This window comes from Panicum virgatum, chromosome 6K (assembly GCF_016808335.1).
Source record: "Panicum virgatum strain AP13 chromosome 6K, P.virgatum_v5, whole genome shotgun sequence".
In the NCBI taxonomy this organism is placed as follows: Eukaryota; Viridiplantae; Streptophyta; class Magnoliopsida; order Poales; family Poaceae; genus Panicum; species Panicum virgatum.
In genome coordinates, this window is record NC_053141.1 from 45,637,984 (window position 1) to 45,657,104 (window position 19,121).

General features: G+C 45.9%; 1 protein-coding gene across 1 annotated transcript; it reads left to right on the top strand.

Annotated features, from left to right (window-relative positions):
* Nucleotides 1–8,906: 8,906 nt before the first annotated feature.
* On the top strand, nucleotides 8,907–17,313 carry LOC120713011 (pyruvate dehydrogenase E1 component subunit beta-1, mitochondrial-like). Its single transcript, XM_039998967.1, has 14 exons — nucleotides 8,907–9,207; nucleotides 9,329–9,400; nucleotides 13,192–13,272; nucleotides 13,352–13,378; nucleotides 13,485–13,547; nucleotides 13,640–13,726; nucleotides 14,409–14,534; nucleotides 14,838–14,971; nucleotides 15,057–15,129; nucleotides 15,234–15,299; nucleotides 15,882–15,920; nucleotides 16,026–16,150; nucleotides 16,232–16,346; nucleotides 16,896–17,313. Exons 1-14 carry the CDS (start codon nucleotides 9,166–9,168, stop codon nucleotides 16,962–16,964), a joined length of 1,119 nt encoding a protein of 372 aa, XP_039854901.1. The 5' UTR covers nucleotides 8,907–9,165; the 3' UTR covers nucleotides 16,965–17,313.
* The last annotated feature ends 1,808 nt before the right edge of the window (nucleotides 17,314–19,121 follow it).

Genomic DNA, 19,121 nt, shown 5'->3' on the forward strand with positions numbered 1-19,121 from the left:
TTTAACACAAAATATCGTAAAATCATGTGAAACTTTTTTGTCATGCTTTTACTATGATACTATGTCGCCATGCCAAGTTTCAGAATTTTCGGACCACATTTTCATATTCTTATTTTTTTTTTAAAATGGCTTCCAAATACAAGTTCAAAATATAGTACCTAAAATAGTTCATTTTTGGAAATTTATTTTGTATATGATGTAAATTTCTATTTTAGAATCAAAATATAATTTTTGGTGGTTTTTTTGAACTTTGGTTGAGGTACCTATAGTTCAAATTAGCTACTTTTTTCAATTTTCGTAGGATTTACATGGTAGCATAGATCATATAACTTATTGCGCCATCCTTGCACAAACTCTGTTACGTGCCTTAGTGGCCAGTGCCAGCAACCTTGTCCATCCCTGTCTCGAGAGGGGGTAGGTTCGAGCCCCCCATGCCTCAAAAAAGAGGCCTTTTTGGCCCTTTTTTTGGCTTCACTATTATCGCAGCGGCAAGGGGTGGAATGGAGCTACGTACTAACTCTGCCACAACCAAAATCAGGGGTGGAATGGAGCTACTTACTGCACGCAAACATCAACCCAGTATGTTTTAACTCCCAGATTCCGTATCGATGGTCTACCATGTATCATGAGTTCTACCCGGGTTGATATATCATGTATCATGTAAGCAGTACACAAAAGGTTACAGTAATGTGGTAAAAATGTTTGTTATGCGCACATAATCAACAAGCAACTATTAGGCTTTCCTACCAGCTAGATTAGACAGAAACATCACCAATGCTTTGCCAATAGGAAATACAAGGATGGTCATGGAATATGGAAAGGCATGACAAAAGTCTGTGTCAAGCAAGTATAAAGATGGCAGTTGACATAACAGGGAAAAAGGTGTCAAAATTAGCTTCATCAAGATCCAAAACTATGCCAAGGATTGGTTTCAGATGCCATGTTATAGATGGCAGTCTTCACACTTCTTCACGAGACTACATCATCACAAGTTCACAACCATCAACAGAACTATACACTTCAAGACTCATGTTGTTTACAGGATTATGGACAATTAGATAATATAATGCTGCAGCAACAGCCATACCAGCAAAGTCTCCTTTATATAGCTACAATTTTGGAGAATACATAGTGATTATAATTTTGACCTACAATTCTAGTGCTAACATCCATAGTTCATCATAACAAAAATCAAGCCGATAAAAATCATAAAAGCACAAAATGCCGCCAAAATGTATACATGCAACACTTCTTTTTTTTTCAATTCAATAATTATGTTGAGGTTGCCATTCATCTTCTTCAATTCAACGGCAAGAATGGACAAATCAGCTCTACTTGCATCACCTTCTTCTCCAAAATTGGACACCATCAGTTGTGCAGCAGCTTGTTCTTCCCCAAAATTCGTCCGTGCCTCTTTCATCGTACCATTCAAGCGCAACGATTCAATGTACTCGTTGAGCCACATAAAAAAGTTGCATTTCTTAATGATCTAATCCAGCAAAATAACATCAATTAAGCTAAAATCACATGAAATCGACAAAAAGAAATGAATGGTAAACCAAAATCGACAAAACGAGCACAAACCTTCCCTGGTTGTGCCTTGCTTTCGCACTTCACGAACTCCCGACCATAGTTTCCGTTCTCTGTTTTTTTTGTTCTAAGCCGCACGAGCGGCTCCAAGCGGGAGCAATCAGGGCAGCGGGTGAGCGGCACAGGGCCGTAATTGGGCCAGCCATGTACTCCCTCGGATGAGCTGCTCGCACGCGACATGCTCCCTGAAGCAGTGAGGCCGGCGGGGACGGCGAGCGCGCAACAAGCCGGCGGGGACGGCGAGCGCGCAGCAGACCGCGGGGACGGCAGCCTGGGCTCCTGGACGCGCTCCGGCAGAGCTCAAACGGCGCCTGCGCTCCAGCCCGTGCTCGAGCAGAGGAAGCGCGGCGGCCGGTCGAGGCCGAGTCGAGCCCAAGCTAGACCGCGCTCGTGCTGCTGCAGCCCCGCGCTTGAGCTGCACGCGCGGGGATGGGGCCGATAGGCGGCGGGAGCGGAGGCCGGCGGCGGGCGCTCGGGGCCGACCAGCTGCAGGCGCGCGGCGCGCGGGGACCTGGCCGAGCGGCGGCGGGAGCGGAGGCCGGCCGCGGTCGGTCAGGGAGCTGCAGCAGGCCCGCACTTGAGCTGTCGGCCGGGGCCGAGCGGCGGCGGCAACGGAGGCCGGCGGCGGGCGCTCGGGGTCGACCTGCTGTAGGCGCGCGGCGCGCGGGGACCGGGCCGAGCGGCGGCAGGAGCGGAGGTCGGCCACGGTCGGTCAGGGAGGAGCGCGCGGGGACGGGGACGGCTGCCGCCTGCTCGACCCGCTCGAGCTGCAGCAGGCCCGCAGGCGCTCGAGCTGCAGCTGCCCGAGCAAGGCCGGCGCTCGAGCGGGCGCTCGGGCCCGAGCTGCTGCAGGCGCGCGGGGACGGGGCCGAGCAGCGGCGGGAGCGGAGGCCGGCGGCGGGCGCTCGAGCTGCAGCAGGGAAAGGGGCCGAGCGAGGCCAGCGGGCGCTCGGGGCCGAGCTGCTGCAGGCGCGCGGGGACGGGGCCGAGCGGCGGCGGGAGCGGAGGCCAGCGGCGGGCGCTCGGGGCCGACCAGCTGCAGGCGCGCGCCGCGCGGGGGACCGGGCCGGGGGGCGGCGGGAGCGGAGGCCGGCCGCGGTCGGTCAGGGGGCGCGCGGGACGGTGCAGTGCGGCGGCGGGAGCGGAGGCCGGCGGCGGGAGCGGAGGCCGGCGGCGGGAGGCCGGGGCCGAGCGGCGCTGGGTTGGATACTTGGATTGGGGAATTTCTGCTAGGTTGGTGCCGCGATTTAGGGTTGAGGGCACTGCTGACGTGTGGGCCCCACGCTTTGGTCCCACCTGTCGGGGCGCAGTGACGGAAGGGATGCTGGGTCCCGCCTGTCGGGCCGCAGGATGGACGGAAGTCTTCCGTGATGGCAAATCTGAGCACGAATTTGAGGTGGAGGGGGAAAACTGAGAAGGAGGGTGAGCTAGGGGGAATACTGAGGAGAGTGGCTAGACTAGTGGGAGAAATGTAAAAAACCCTTATATTTATGTGTTAGCTTTCTATTTGTGGGTCTATTTCCTTTTTTTGGTGAGACGTATGGATCTAACATGAATGCATATAGGATAATATACATATTGACAGCGTAAAAGAAAAAAAACTATATTTTAAATGCATCATATACTTATAAGAGATATAAAATAGAGTTGGTTGGGCATGGATATTGTGGTGTATATAACTTTGTTTAGTTTAAAAACCATTATTGAATTAACTATTTTCTTGTGTTACTCTCGTGCTTGCTTGCACAATGTTAATGCCTTATTGATGTTTGTAGATCCTAATGTGTCGTAAAACAGTATATATGTTGCTAATAAGGTACTAAGATACACATCATTTGCGCATGCTTTGTGTATTGCACTAATAATTTTTAAGTCCCGTAGCAACGCACGGGCACAAACCTAGTTCATTAACAAGGCAAAGCAGAGTCAGATTCTCCAGAGTCCAAACGCTATAATTAAATGCAAAGCCGTAGTCGCGTCATCTTGCAATGATCCCGTACATAAATTAATCAACAATGGATCAAATAATGGCCTGGGTTGGGTAAGCCAAATCAGATAAGATGGCTCCCCCAAACCAGGCCCGGGCACCTGGCTACAAGCCCTAGAACACACCACGAGAGGTGGCGCTAGCACACAAGAGATGTGCTCCCGCTGGTGTCCATTTCATGGGCGCTGTTGCATCCAAGAGAGATGTGCAAGAAGTTGCTCCCGCTCTCATGCACCGCTAGCCATGCTTGCAGTCCTGACGTAGTACAACGCAACTGCACCTGCACGATCGGCACGCGACGGTCACCGATCGTTCGTCTTGATGGCAGAATCCTGCCAGTTTTTTTAGCCCCCCGTAACATAAAAAAAATCTTACTATTTAAGACTTAAGAGTATAAAATAAAATCTGTTTATAAAACTTTTTTGACAACCGGGTGCTAATTCGCGAAACGAATCTAATGAGCCTAATTAATCCATAATTTACTATATTGATGCTACAATAACTATTTGCTAATTATAAATTAGTATATCTCATTAAATTCATCTTGCAGTTTAGCTCCAGAGTTCTGCAATTATTTTTATAATTAGATATCATTTAATACTTCTGAATATTAAGATTCTCTTTGACTTAATATGGTCTAAAGTTTAGTGCTGGATCCAAACAACTTCTTAATTGATTGATTGCCACACAGTACAGTGGGATCGGGCACTTGAATTCACGAGCGGTAGCTGTGTGTCTGATTGGCAACGTGTGCTAGCTCGAACAGTAGCGTCACCCGTCTCATGCTACAGCTTCATCACTCTGCAGTTCAGCTCGCGGCAATTTGCTTGTTGATCAATAGTGATGCCCGTGCTCCGCTCCTGTTGATGGCGACGCTGACAGTTCCGTTTGGTGATCCCGATGCAGGGCTGCAGCCTGGCGCAGGCGGAAGTGGAGTGGGTGGTGTGCCGGGTCTTCCAGACCCAGAGGAGCAGCAACAGGCGGCGATCGACGCCTGCCGGTGCCGGCCACGCCGCTGCCGCGTCACGGACGGCTCGGACCAGGAGGAGGTCAGCAGCTAGCTACCTCGCGGCCGGCCGGCCGGCCACAAGACCAGCAAGGTCTGCGCAGCTGCTGCTAGTCGTACGTGTCTCTCAAAGAGAGGCTGGATCGGAGCTGATGAGTTAGCCTATAGCGTTAGGCTGAATCTGAAACCAGGAAACGAAAGCGACCTGCCGCCCTTATTTAATTTTCTTGCTTAGGGCTGTGTTTAGATCCGTAAAAAGTGGTAAAAAGAGTTACATTGGACACTGCAGCACACTGCAGCACTTTTCATTTTTTGTGGTAATTATTGTTCTACTAATCTACCATGACTTAACTAGGCTCAAAAGAATCGTCTCGTCGTGTACATCAAAACTATGTAATTAGTTTTTTTATTTATCTACATTTAATGCTCTATACATAAGGCAAAAGATTTGATGTGATAGATGAATAGTGAAATTTGGACATAAAAATTTTGGAACTAAACATTTTGTCACATTAGTTCCTTGTGTCTCTCTCTTTCTTTCTCCTCCCTCGGTATAATGTAATGCAGTGTAATCTAGTGAGAGGAAGCAGGCAGTACCTACCGGATCATTAATAGACGAGTTCATCAGGCTCAGGAAGCTTCTAGTTGAGGTTTTCAGAAGCCAGACATGTCGTCGTATCTCGTATGCAACTACGCATGAAGTACATGTATATTATATTGAATATTGAGCCATTTTGTAATATGCTTTAATCCATAAATACGATATGACAGATACTAACATGAACATCTTGGCATAAACATTCTCAAAAATACTGTTGTACCAAATAACAAAAATCATGGCAATAATAGTAGGACTGTGCAGAGGAGGTTTTTTTTCTGGAACACGCAGGAGATCTACGTATCAATATATTAAGAAGAAGATGGGTGAGAATACCCAGAGAACACAAGCTTTGATTTGCTTATTAGGGGGGAACAAAAGCCTATAGAAACAAACCCCCCTCACACACAAACTAAAACTCTATTACCTGTAGCACTTATTTCCTAGACCCAAGACCAGGAGCAGCTATCCTAACCAGCCGGTAACTTGGCGAGGATATGAGTAATTCCTCGCGCACCAGCAAAGCTCCATAAGCTCAGCTCCTCCCCGATTAAAGAAAGAACTTCCCTCAGGTTTGGCTGCACTCCATCAAACACACATCGGTTTCGGTGAATCCACAACGACCAAGCCACTAGGATTATAATTGAGTTAAACCCCTTCTTGACTAGGTCATCTACCCTACTGTTCACATTTTCCCACCAATTATCCAAGGAGTTTTCATCAGGTTGTGGTGCTAAGGCCTGCAAACCGAGCCCTTGCAGAACACAGAACTAGACCTGCCGTGCAAAAACACAATGCAGCAGCAAGTGGTTTATTGTCTCTTCTTCTTGATCACAAAGAAGCCAATGTTTAGGATGAGGCAGTCCATTCCTAGGCAATCGATCGATCGTCCAGCACCTATCATGTGCAACCAGCCACATAAAGAATTTACATTTGCCTGGGGCTCAACTTTTCCAAATCCTTTCCCATGGTCTGAACTGAACGACTCCGATGAATAAAGCTTCATAAGCTGACTTTGCCGAGTACCTTCCTGAGGGTGAGAATTGCCAAATATGGTTATCTTCTATCTCTGGTTGCAACACTACCTCAGAAAGTAAATCCCAGAGTCACAAATGCTCAGCCTGAACAGCCACAGTTAGGGCCCCTCTTATGTCAGATATCCACCTCATTTCAGTCATGGCCTATGTACTGTTCTTTTCCTTGCTCTGTTGGAAATTGTGCCAAAAAGTCATGTACCATCATATCCAGGCTTTGCCCATGCAACCAGCGGTCCAAAATAAGGTATTCATGCCATTTTCTACTTGAGTGATGACAGCCACCCTAAAGAAGAATTTAACTAACTGATGAACTTGAATTGGGAGGAAGGCCCAAGGTTTGTTAGGTTCAGTCTTATGTAGCCAAAGCCACTTCAACCTAAGGGCCCAGTTCAATTGCTGCAGCTGTGAGATGCCAAGTCCTCCTAGTGCCTGAGGTCGAGTAATCTTGGACCAAAACAACAAATAGTGCCCCCTTTTATATCCTTTCTTATTTTCCAGAGAAAACCTCTTCTAATTTTATCAATAGCTTTGAGAGCCCAGGGAGGGAGATCCAGAGCATATGAAAGAGTGACGAGGGCAGCTTCCCATGTTTTATACTCCAATACCGCTGGACGGAGAGTGATGAGGGCAGTGTCGTGGGCAGAGAGAGAGAGACTGCTCAGCGGGCGGGGTGCAAAGCAAGGGGCGGCAGGCGGTGGCACGCCCGAGGGCGGTCTAGCCGGCGGTGGGCCGAGGGCACTGGCGCTGGCGGTGGGGTGAGCCGAGTGAGAGGCTGTGAGCTGAGAGAGAGGGGATGGCGCCGAGAGAGATGCTTGCGTGAAACACAATCGTCGGATTGCTTTTGGATGGCTCATATGGAGAGAATGTCAAGCCGTGACATGCCTTAGGCCCTGTTTGTTTCCGCGTCCAGGAGACGCGCTTGCTGGGGACGCGCGGCACGGAGAAGCGAGCCAGAAGTCGCTTTCCGCTTTTCACCGGCCGCAGTACAAATTTCGCGTTTTGCTGCCGCTGCGTTTGACAGAAGCGAGAAAAATGCCGGGCGTTTGGCGGGATTTTTTCGTCGGCTCGCTTCTCTCCGTTGAGAATCCGATTATAAGCGATCCCAAATAGGCCCTTAAGCATGTCACTTGAATCTGAGTCCGCGAGAATCAGGTGCGGCGGCTATCGGGCTTGGTTGGACACGCAAGGAGACAAGAGCCCCCTCCCTATATATGTCTCCAAATGGGCCGGCCAGGCTGCTGGTTTGTGGGCTTCCTTTGAGCGTGTGGGTGGTACACAGGCCCAACGACTCGCTGCGTGCTTTAAGACCTACCCAAGAAGTGGGAATGATTTGCTGTCGCACTTCTGCATTGTCTTGTGTGTGTCTGCAATCCTCGCATAAAAAAAGTCTGCATCAGCAAATTGGGTAGTTAGTAATAATGCTAATCAGTAATTTTAGCTGATTCAGCTAATTTAAGCACGCGAGGTCAGGATGGCCGAGTGGTCTAAGGCGTCAGACTCAAGTATTATTTTTTTAACCCCCTCAAAAAAAAGTATTATTTTTTAACCTTTGATTAATGCATGGAATTAAAACTAACTATATTTTGGCCCAAAAAACTTAGTGAACACCAACTTTGCCTAAACACAAATGAACCCATGCATCATTGATCTGTTGTATTCGGTTCCAAAGTTCCTCCCTCTCATTATGTCGTGCAGCTAGCTAGATCTTGTAGCAAGCTAGGAATAAGAATGTCGCCATCATCTCAACCCCAAGCAAAGTGCAAGAAGGAATGCCGCTTGTTATTGTTGCTGGCAAGCTGGCACTTGGCACGGACGGACCCAATTCAATTAGTTAATCAATGTCACGAAAGAGAAGGAAGAGTTTAGCACAAAGGGAGCAAAAGAGAAATGGTCGCGTCATCTTGTAACGATCCAATCGGTCCGTATATAAATTAATTAATCAAGGATCGATCAAATAATGGTCTGGGTTGAGTAAGCCATAGCTAGCTAGCCTCCCCCGAACCGGGCGCAGGCACCTGGCTAGAAGTAGCAGCAGCGTGGGAGATACGGCGACGGCACGGCTCCTGGACGCCCCAACGGCCGGTGAGGTGTTTCGCTCGCTGGCCCTCGGCCGCGGCGTCGGCCAGATCGATGCCGCCGTCCCACCGTCAAGTCAACTGGAGCGATCCGCGACGCTGCTGTCCGTCTCCTTTCCGCGCCGGCGAAGAGATTGGGTCATGGTCCCGTGCTCTGTCGCCGTAAAACTTCAATTTTCCTGTGCCATTTCTGTTTGTTTTATCCCGGTCCCGAAATACCTTATTAGTTTATTAGTTTAGACGAAATATACTGCTGATATTTTTTTTTGGCCATGGGAGTATTGGGGCCTTGTTTGGTTAGGTAGTACAAGTAGTACTATTTTTTTTCCATGCATGAAGGTCTAAATGAAGTCTATTTGCAAAATCTTTTCACATATAGGTATAATTTTGCGCGATGAATCTAATGACGGTAATTAATCCGTGATTGACTACAGTAAGGTTACAGTAACCATCATCTACTGTGTGTTCAAAGGTCTCATTAGATTTGTCTCGCGGAGTAGCGCAGAGCTGTGGAGTTAGTTTTGCAAACTGGCTTCATTTAATACCAATAATAAATAATAAAAAATTTCTAATACAATTAGTACTGAAGCCCTGGATAAGCAAAGCCGTTGCCAGAACGCAGGCCATTTTCCCAGGCGTGCGCAGCGACCGCGGCGTGTCCTGCCAGAACAGACACCCACCCACCCCGCCGCCGCCATCGCCACCGCCACCGCCTTGGGTTGGGGTGGGTTCCCTCCCCGGATACAGATACACCTATATCCATCTCATCGTCTCCTCTCCTCGCCCCAGCCAGCCCTCCACACCTCCAAGTCCCCACCTCCTCACCCGTCGTCGCCAGCCTCCAACCCCGCCGTCCGCCGACCGCGCCGGAGATGCTGGGCGTCGCGCGGAGGCGGCTTGTCGGATCCGGATGCGTGAGTGCTCCCCCGCGCGCCCGCCACCGCGCTTTCCTCGCGTCCTCGTCGCGGGGCTCGGTCTCCCCGCTCCCGCTTTGGTCTCAGGTCTCACCGTGATCCGTTTCCCCTCGTGGCGTAGGTGCTCGGCCAGCTGGCGCAGGCCCTCCGCCCGGCGGCCGCCGCGAGGACCTACTCCGCCGCCGCCAAGGAGGTGAGCGGCTCGCGCTCCGCAAACATTAAACCCACGATCCCGCCGGCACGCACGCGCTGTCGAATCTATTCACGTTTTCGAACTATACTGTGCTTATGTTCCCTTCCTTTTTTCTTTTTTTTTTTACTCCGATGGGGGGAATGGGATTCGTCCCGCTGCCAGTCACCGTTTTCCCTGCTGCCAATGTTCGCGCTCCGGTGGACTATTGCTCGCCGTGCCGTACTCGTTTGCCAGATGCTTTGTTTTGCTGTGGAAATTCTCTCCCTAGATGGTAGAAACTCCTTTGCTTTCGTTCTAGATGCCAAACGGCAGGAACTTCGTGCCGGTAACAGTTGTTTGTTGTCGACCTTGATGGATTTTGATGATAGTAGCTGTAAAGGGTGACGGGTAGGTGGCAGGCATCAAGTGGTTGGGTGATGGAGCAGCTGTGTATAAATAATGCAGACAATTAGTTTGTTTGCGGTTCAAACTGGTGCAGTTGTAGATTATGGCAGCACAGATATTGTTTAGCTATTAAGATATTTAAGTATTCTGAGTATCTGACACCAGGGGAATCTGAATGCTAGCTCTCCTTGGCGGGTTGAACGGTATTCTGAGTAGATGGTGGTGGTGCACTATATGATTTGATGATCTTGTTTGCTTGATCATCTTATCAGATGCTGTTACCTGTTACTTGTTCCAATGCCTGCTCCTGAGGACGTGGCATCATCATCACCATGCCATTTTGTAGAGTCAAGATGGCGGACTAGAGGGGGGTGAATAGTCCTTTCTAAAACTAATTACGCCGGCTAACCGAAACTTATGCGGAATTGAAATTATTCACTTAGCCAAGACTTCACCCCTCTAACTATGACTCGCACCTCCAAAAAGATCATACACAAAGCAAATGGAGTGCTAAGCTAGTAACAGCTCTCCTAACAATTCTAATGCCAAGTCACACAAGCCTAACCACTAGTACTTCACAAACCGGGGGGCTCCTACACAATTCTAATGAGCAAAAGCACAAAACCAAACCTAAGCTCACTAGATGCTCAAGGACAAGGATACACAATCCAAATCCAAGAGCTCAACTTGCTTAGCTACACAATCTAAGCACGAGCAGCTAATTAAGCTACACAAGCTAACTAGTTACACTAGGATCTCTACTTCTAGCTACACAAGCAAGAAGATGATTAGCAAGCTACACAAGCTAACTAATCACTAGGGAGCAACTATACAAGCACAAGATATAGATGAATGTAAATACAAGGCTTATGGTTTGGAGAATACAAACCACCGAGAAGAGTAGACAAAATTGACACGGTGATTTTTATTCCGAGGTTCACTTGGTTGCCACCAAGCTAATCCCTGTTGAGACAAACTCCAAGGTTGCTGCCGATCCTCTTGCTAGTGGTGACTCTCAAGTCACACTCTCCCACGTGGAGTGCTCACACCGAGCTCTAGCACATGATCCGGCCGGACCACTTGTTGCTCTTCACGTCTCGCTCAACTAGAGTTGCTCTTCGCGGCTCCCGCGGGGTGAGCACAATACCCCTCACAATCTCTTCTCCGGAGCACCGCACAATCTTCTTGCGGGCTTCAACGGAGCCTCTTGCCACCAAGCCGTCTAGGAGGTGGCAACCTCCAAAAGTAACAAGCACACCGGCTTGCAACACGATCACCTAGTGCCACTCGATGCAATCTCTCAAAGCAATCGCACTAGAATCGCTCTCTCACTCGATCGGATGATTACTATCAAGTTAGAGTGAGTAGAGGGCTCTCAAGCACTCTCACACATGGACACCAAGTCCCCAAGGTGCTCAGCCACCTCAAATGGCCGGCCACACCCTCTATTTATAGAGGGAGGCCCCAAACTAGCAGTTACACTCAAATCCTGTGAAAACAGAGTTTTGGCGGACTGTTCGCCTCACAGAGACCGGACCGTCCGCCATTCAAAATCAACGGCTAGAACTGCAATGATTATGTGTCAGAGTCGACCGTTAGAGCCCCGGGCGGACTGTCCGCACCCCTGGGGCGGACGGTCCGCGGTTCAAAACCTCGAACCAACTGATTTGCAAACGTCTCTGACTAAATCTGGAAGTGACCGGCGGACTGTCCGCTCCCCATGGGCGGACCGTCCGCCGTTCAAAAGGTGAGCACACACAGAAACCGCAGTGTTTCTGTCCCAGAATTTTCAGTAGGAGGCGGACCGTCCGCCTCCAAGGGCCGGACCGTCCGCAGTACAATTTGGACACCCAAGACAGAACTACTAACTTTCTGCATCCGTTTCAGCTTTTAAAGGCGGACCGTCCGCACCCATGGACCGGACGGTCCGCAGTTCATTTTGGACCACCAACAGAGCCAAAAACGGTTCTGTTTGGGCTTATCCGAGATAACGGCGGACCCCGCCCCCAAGGAGCGGACCGTCCGCAGGTCTATTTCCAGCAGAAATGTACCTCGGTAAAACGGCCATAACTCTTAGCTCCAATGTCCAAAATTGGTGATCTTGGACTCTATGGAAAGTTTATTCAGAGGGCTACACAACCCAACTGAATATTTGATCCAAAACACAATGGATCAAAGCAGTATTTCACTCCAAGAGCCAACCTAATCTCCGAAGAACACCGAAGAGCCTTTCTTGCTTCCCCAAGTTGATAAACATCAACTCCAACTCTTTCTCCATTGCAAAAGTGACAACACCACCACGTGAACAACACCATGTGCATGTGTGTTAGCATTTCATAATCATTTTCAAAGAACTTTCACTTGATCTCACCACGCCACTCGATCCTAGCAACATCGCAATGTTAGATCGCTCAAGTGGCACTAGATGACCGATATGCAAACAAGTTTGTCCCTCTTGATAGTACGGCCATCTATTCTAAATCCGGTCATACACTTCTTTACACAACATTTGACCGGTGAAATGAAATGCCCTACAAGTCATACCTTTGCCTTGCGCATTCCATTTCATCTTCCCAAATGTTGATGCCACACAAGCACCAAACTCCATCAAGCCTTTTGATCATCATCATGAGTCAACACTTGGCTTGATCTTTCTTAAATGATATGATCCACTCCATATCATCACATGACCTCTTTGGTCCATCGATCTTGACCTTGCTCGCTCTTCACCGTTGCCTCGGTCCATCGGCGCCAAATCTTGCCCAAGCTTCACCGCATCGCGGTCCCTCGCTTTAAAACCTTGACTTGCCCTTCTCCATTGCAACCGGTCCATCAAGCCAAGCCTTGTCTTGATCTTCTCCACTTTGGTCACATAACTCCATGTCATGTCTCATATGCAATGAGCTCCTCGATCACACTATATGAGCATAGTATCAAACCTTAGTCATTTCTCCTCCATGGCACATGTTGCTCGTACTAGTGTCTTTGTGTGGACTAATCTCCTGTGTATCTCAACATAAACACTTATTAGTCCACCTAAGTTGTCACTCAATTACCAAAACAAACAAGGGCGTTTCACATTTCACCTCTAAATTGAAGATTGCAAACACATGTGAAGGCTGAAAAGAAAATGATCAAGTAGGAATAACTGAACCAAGCTGTGGCATAACTAAGTTGAATTTGGTGATTGAAAAGTTCCTATAGATAGCTAAAAAATAGTATTATTGAGTGTCCGTTGTGATCTTTTCTTCTCTGAATCATGATTGTCTCAGATACAGTTGGTATTATACCTCTATATGTCTTGCTAGGTCGTTAAGAAAATGCCATGCTTCTCTACAGTAGTACTTCTATGTCGTGACCTTGAGATTTGGCAAGAAAGTTTACACAACTACTCCTTTTCTTTTTAGATAACTGTGCGGGAAGCATTGAATTCCGCACTAGATGAAGAAATGTCTGCGGATCCTTCTGTTTTCTTGATGGGAGAAGAGGTGCTGCCAGTAACCGAACTTGTTTGTTTTGTTCTCTCCTTTGCTTCTTTTGGTTTAATAATTTTGACTTCTGTGGTAGGTTGGGGAGTATCAAGGTGCATACAAGGTCAGTTGCATTTCTAAGAAGATTTGTTTTTTATCTCCCTGTGGCAACTGAACTAATATATGAATGCTATTAGTGTTAAGCTTCTCTTCGTTGGTGTTCTTTGCAGATATCCAAGGGACTGCTCGACAAGTATGGCCCTGATAGGGTTCTTGATACACCAATCACTGAGGTTAAAAACCTGGGGAAAAAACAATCACCATTCATAAGCTGTCAGGTTGATTTAATCTCATACTAATACTGATCTGCTTTGTTCATGTACAGGCTGGCTTTACTGGCATTGGTGTTGGTGCTGCTTACCATGGTCTTCGACCTATAGTAGAGTTCATGACATTTAACTTTTCAATGCAGGTTAGTTATTTAATTATTTCTGCAAATCATCGTGTGCATTGAATTAGTTTTTTATTTACTTGATTTGGAATGTGATATATTCCTTCTTTTTTGTTCATACCATTTGCTCCACATGTTCCTGAATTTGAGAAAATTCATGTTTTCTGAAGTACCTTATTTCATATAGGTTTCTCTTTTCCTGTCTCTAAGCTGCATTTGTTGCATAAATTAAATTGCTACTGATGGCATGTTTTAAGTAGCACCTTATGCAGGAAAGTGAATCTACATGTAATTTAACAATATGTTACATTGTTCAGAGATATTCTTCTCTTTAGCAAAACTTACATGATCCCCATGCATTTGTTTATAATTGTATAATAAAATCATTGGAACAGTTATGATCTATATTGATCCGGTTACTGAATCAGACACTTGGTATAATGTTATATGAAATCCTTGCATGGCAATTTCCTTTGTGTTTGCATTTCTTTTCCTGCAAGGACATTGTTCATGATTCAGTGCTCTCCATCTGCTGTCAGCCTGTCACCTTGTTGTATTTATTTGTTTTTTTCTATACCTTTGTGCCATAATGCCCATGTTCTTGACTTACTCCCATATTCTGAATCTTTGAGAATGAGTACAAATTACAAATTTCACGTGCTTAAAATGAAATTTCCTTAACTGTACCCTTTTGCTTATTCAGGCAATTGATCATATCATTAATTCAGCTGCCAAGTCGAACTACATGTCAGCTGGTCAGATATCTGTTCCTATTGTCTTCAGAGGTCCAAATGGAGCTGCTGCTGGAGTTGGTGCTCAACACTCGCAGGTTATTCGCAGAAACTTGCCTCTATTTGGTCGTTTCACTGCTGTCGATTCCTTAGAATACAAACTATTACAGCATATCATTTAGTATTATGAATATCCGATTCTGTCAGAAATATTTACAGGACATTGAATAAATTGTAGAACCAAATTGTTTACATGAGTTGTTTGTCTCCCGCATTTGAATATTGTGTTTAAATGCTCTCCTCAGAATAAAAATGTAAATGTGTTGAATGGCGCAAAAGGTGTAAGCTATAGTCTAATTTCTTGCAGTGCATGATATTTTATGGGCATTGGTTGTATGCAGTGCTATGCGGCTTGGTATGCACATGTTCCTGGATTGAAAGTTCTAGCACCATATTCTGCAGAAGACGCTCGAGGTTTGCTGAAAGCAGCAATCAGGGATCCAGATCCTGTTGTTTTCCTGGAAAATGAACTTCTGTATGCAATACTTGCCCCGCACATCTGTTTTCTCTATGTTTGAGTTGACATCTTATTATATAATGTTTTTTTCATTTTTCTGCAGTTATGGTGAATCATTTCCTGTTTCTGATGAGGTACTCGATTCTAGCTTCTGCCTTCCAATTGGCAAGGCTAAGGTATGTCTTTATATTTACGCAGTTGTAGTGAAATGTTTAAGTCCATCAGACTTATCTTGATGAATTGTTTGGAAGAATCTTTTTTTTCTTTGTTTTTTGTGTAGATAGAGAGACAAGGAAAAGATGTTACAATCATTGCATTCTCCAAGATGGTTGGGTATGCCCTTCAGGTGTGAATACCAGATTTTTTAAGCTAATTGTATTGAATTACGCTTTTTTTGTCTTATAGTTTTTTCGGAAGTTTAACTTGCTATTGGTTGAGAATGTGATTCTAGTTTGTATTTGTTTATGAAAGATAATATTTCGTCAAGAATTGCTAACTTGACCCATATGAAACACATGTTCTGGATCATTTACCTAACCTTGCTTACAAAGGTTAGGAAGGATGATGCATATATTGGTTTCTTTCCTTACCTTGGTTTTGGGAATGGTGAGCAACGATTTCCATTTCCTTGCTTTTGAGGATGGCTTTCCCACTAGTAAGGTTTTCCTTGCCCAAACTTTCCCACTAGCAACAAAGTTGAGCAAAGAAACCAAACATGCCCATAGTGCCACCTTGAATACAAGATAGTATTCAACTTTGCTTGAATATCTGTACTATGGGCCATCTCCTTTTAAAAACTAAGATATATTCTATTGAAATTTGACCCAAAAAAATTGTTTTGGGGAAATTGAGTTCTACTTACAATTGACCCTATAAAATATACCCAGTTGATGTTCTGATTGCATTCTCCTGTGCTGTCATTTTTCAGGCTGCAGATATACTAGCCAAGGAGGGTATCAGTGCCGAGGTATTTCTTTTGGCAATTACTAGTACAGTCTTGCTCTACCAGATTCCTCTCTTTTCTCATGGAGGCCATCATAATTTCCTTATGGTTTAGTAATTCTTTGTTCAGGTAATCAATCTTCGTTCAATTAGACCGCTGGATAGAGCTGCTATTAATGCATCTGTGAGGAAAACCAACAGATTAGTAACAGTAGAAGAAGGCTTCCCACAACACGGGATTGGAGCTGAAATATGGTCTGTCTCCGCTCACCCCCCCGCCGCCAAATTGCATGGTATTCATCTCTCATAATGGGTTGAAATGTATCTTGCTTGCAGCATGGCTGTTGTCGAGGACAGCTTTGAGTATCTTGATGCGCCAGTTGAGAGGATTGCTGGAGCTGATGTGCCCGTGCCTTACGCTGCCAATCTAGAGAGGATGGCTGTTCCACAGGTCTATACAGACTGTCCTTTTGCTTTCATTCCAAGTTTACATAGGGATTTGTGGTTCTACAAAATTAATGGCATAGCAGTTTGAATAGTAGCACCCGAAATAACATGTTTAGTATGCCGGACTTTCAGTTTTCTTGCCTACACCATTTATTTTGGCCTGCATCTTGTACAATCGATTATTAACGTGCAGCCTTTTGACAAAACTATACTAGGTGCCACTAGTAGCTTTTTTTTATCGTATATAGCTTTATTGCAAGACAGGATGATAGGTGGCAAATGACATAAGCTGGTAGGTTCTGAGGTGCATGACAAAATTGTACAATCATCTACCAGATCCTGAAGAAAAGAACTATGAACCCATAATCTCTAGTAGGCGCGTGAGAAAATAGCTGTAAGATGTTGAGGTCAAATTTCTGAAATTTTTGTTGGTATGTAATTATGGAACTTGGCTGTTATAAGAGAGTATGGCTGTGGTATTCATCTATGGTATTGACTGTTATTGTGATTGACCTTGTCACTTTTCTGACTATATATCCTTATGCACTCGCAGGTTGAGGACATTGTTCGAGCGGCGAAGCGGGCTTGCTACAGAGCAGTACCAATGGCGGCAACAGCCTAATTCACAGACCCAATCGTTTCTCAATCTTCCATTTCGTAGTCTGTGTCGAGAAAGATGTGTTGCATAATGGTATGAGTGCCCACTACCGCTCCAACTCAACTAGCGTGAGCTGATTTTGTAGAGCAACCAAAGAGGTGTGTCCAGTTCAGTTCTCTCCGACGCCGCAGCAGCCGGATGGCTGCCTGACTCTGCTTCACTTTACGGTTCTCAACTCGGGTTCGCGAGCCATGCAGGGATATACATGAGGGGGATTGTGTCAATAACATGTATTTTAAAGGGAGCTCCAAGAGGTCCTCGAATAGAAATTCTGGTTGCGCGTTGTTTAAAATCTCTGTTTCCATGCTGGATATCCAACGGCCCTGCCGCTGCCGGCCTCTGAAACTGAAAATCATGTTCGAGCAATGCCTGAAGTAGAAACACCAAAGGATCCGATTTGGCGTCCGAAAGCGACGGGTTTGGCTATGGACCCGTAGGGAAGCTGAGGCCGTTGGCGATCAGAGTCTCAGAGAGGCACGGCCAGGTGGAAGATTCTTCTATCTTCCATGTACCGGTGGTGGTGGTATATCCAGGGAGAGCAACACATGGTGATGCCGGAGAGCAACACATGTGCTCTGCAACTTGCGGGTTTGTGGGGCCATGGATGGACCCAACTCCTCGCTTTCAAAAGATACACGGACGCGTAGGGGAAAGGGATGTCGCTTGCCATTCCCGACCCATCACCACCAGCCCACCACTGGATGGCGTTGTGGATCAGGCATTCAGGCAGGCCCTTGGCCCTTGTCTGTCATTACCCGATTCTTTATGATTGCCCTGCACACCTCCGGGTCCTGATCGATCGACGGGTGGGTGGTGTATGGATAGCTGATGCTAGCTTTGATGCCTGCCTCCGTGGCTCCGTCCATTCTGGCCTTTTGGCTGGGGAGTGCTGCTATCTGCTGCATTCTGTAATAGTGGACTGCCCCCTGCCTCCTGCCTCCCATCACATCATTCACAGCCGGCGACTATTCAAGCTTTCCGTAGCACGCTGGTGGTGCAGAAAAAGAGACGATTTGGCGAATCAGATGCTTTTTTTAAAAAAAAACAAAGTATCTTGAACCAATGCATATTGTAGTCCAACAACTGAAGAAAATGACCAAAGAAAATCCAAGCCGTGGCAAGGAAGCACGAAGCAGGAGAAGGAAACGAAGGAAAGAAAATGGAGCAAAGCTGAAGCGAATGCAAGTTCCAATTTATCGTCCTTTAGGCCCTGTTTAGTTGGTGAAAAGTTATTAATTTTAGTACTGTAGCACATTTTATTATTAGTTGACAAATAATGTCTAATAATAAACTAACTAGACTTAAAAGATTCATTTCGTGCTAATCAGTTAAACTGTATAATTAGTTATTTTTTAACTACATTTAATATTCTATAGAATGTGTTTGAATATTCGATGTGATGGATACCATAGAATTTTTTTTGAACTAAACAGGGCTTAGATTGATGCAAATGCAAAAGTAGAAAGTTAGGATCTGAGCGGCGCCGGCAGTGGACCCCACACGCTTCAATTCTTTTATTTCTCACACTTAACAAATAAGCCCTCGTTCTTTCTTTGAATAAAAGAAAGTCACCTTCCAAATGATTTTTTTAATGAATAGTCTTATGGGTATCATTCTCATTCTCAAGGTCCATAATGCAGGAGAGGTTAATAATTACTAGTATCCTTTTTTTATCAAATGAAGATGTTTCATGATTGTCGTTTGGATATATAGAAAGATATTATGTATTTTCTCTCTCAAAGTGGTATGTGCCGCATATTTAATAAAAAAGTCCAAAATTTTATGAAGCTTATCAGTATTGACTTCTATCCGCCTATATATAAGCTAAAACTAAGGATATCACCACTACCCTCTAATTACATAAAAATGTGTTTGCACTCTCATTACTTCCTTAGCTGCGACCAAAAGTCATCTTGGCGCTACAGTTAGTATCCTTTCGTGATATAAGTGAGAAAACACCTAATGATTATCTTCGAGCCTTGAGGCAACATAAACTAACAATATGATCTTTTAATGGTAGGCGGTGTAAATTAACACACTATTTTTTTGGTAGATGTGTTGGTCTACAACTATAATAATTTTGTCGAGCTTAAAGAAGAAAATCCTTTTAAATTCTTTTGG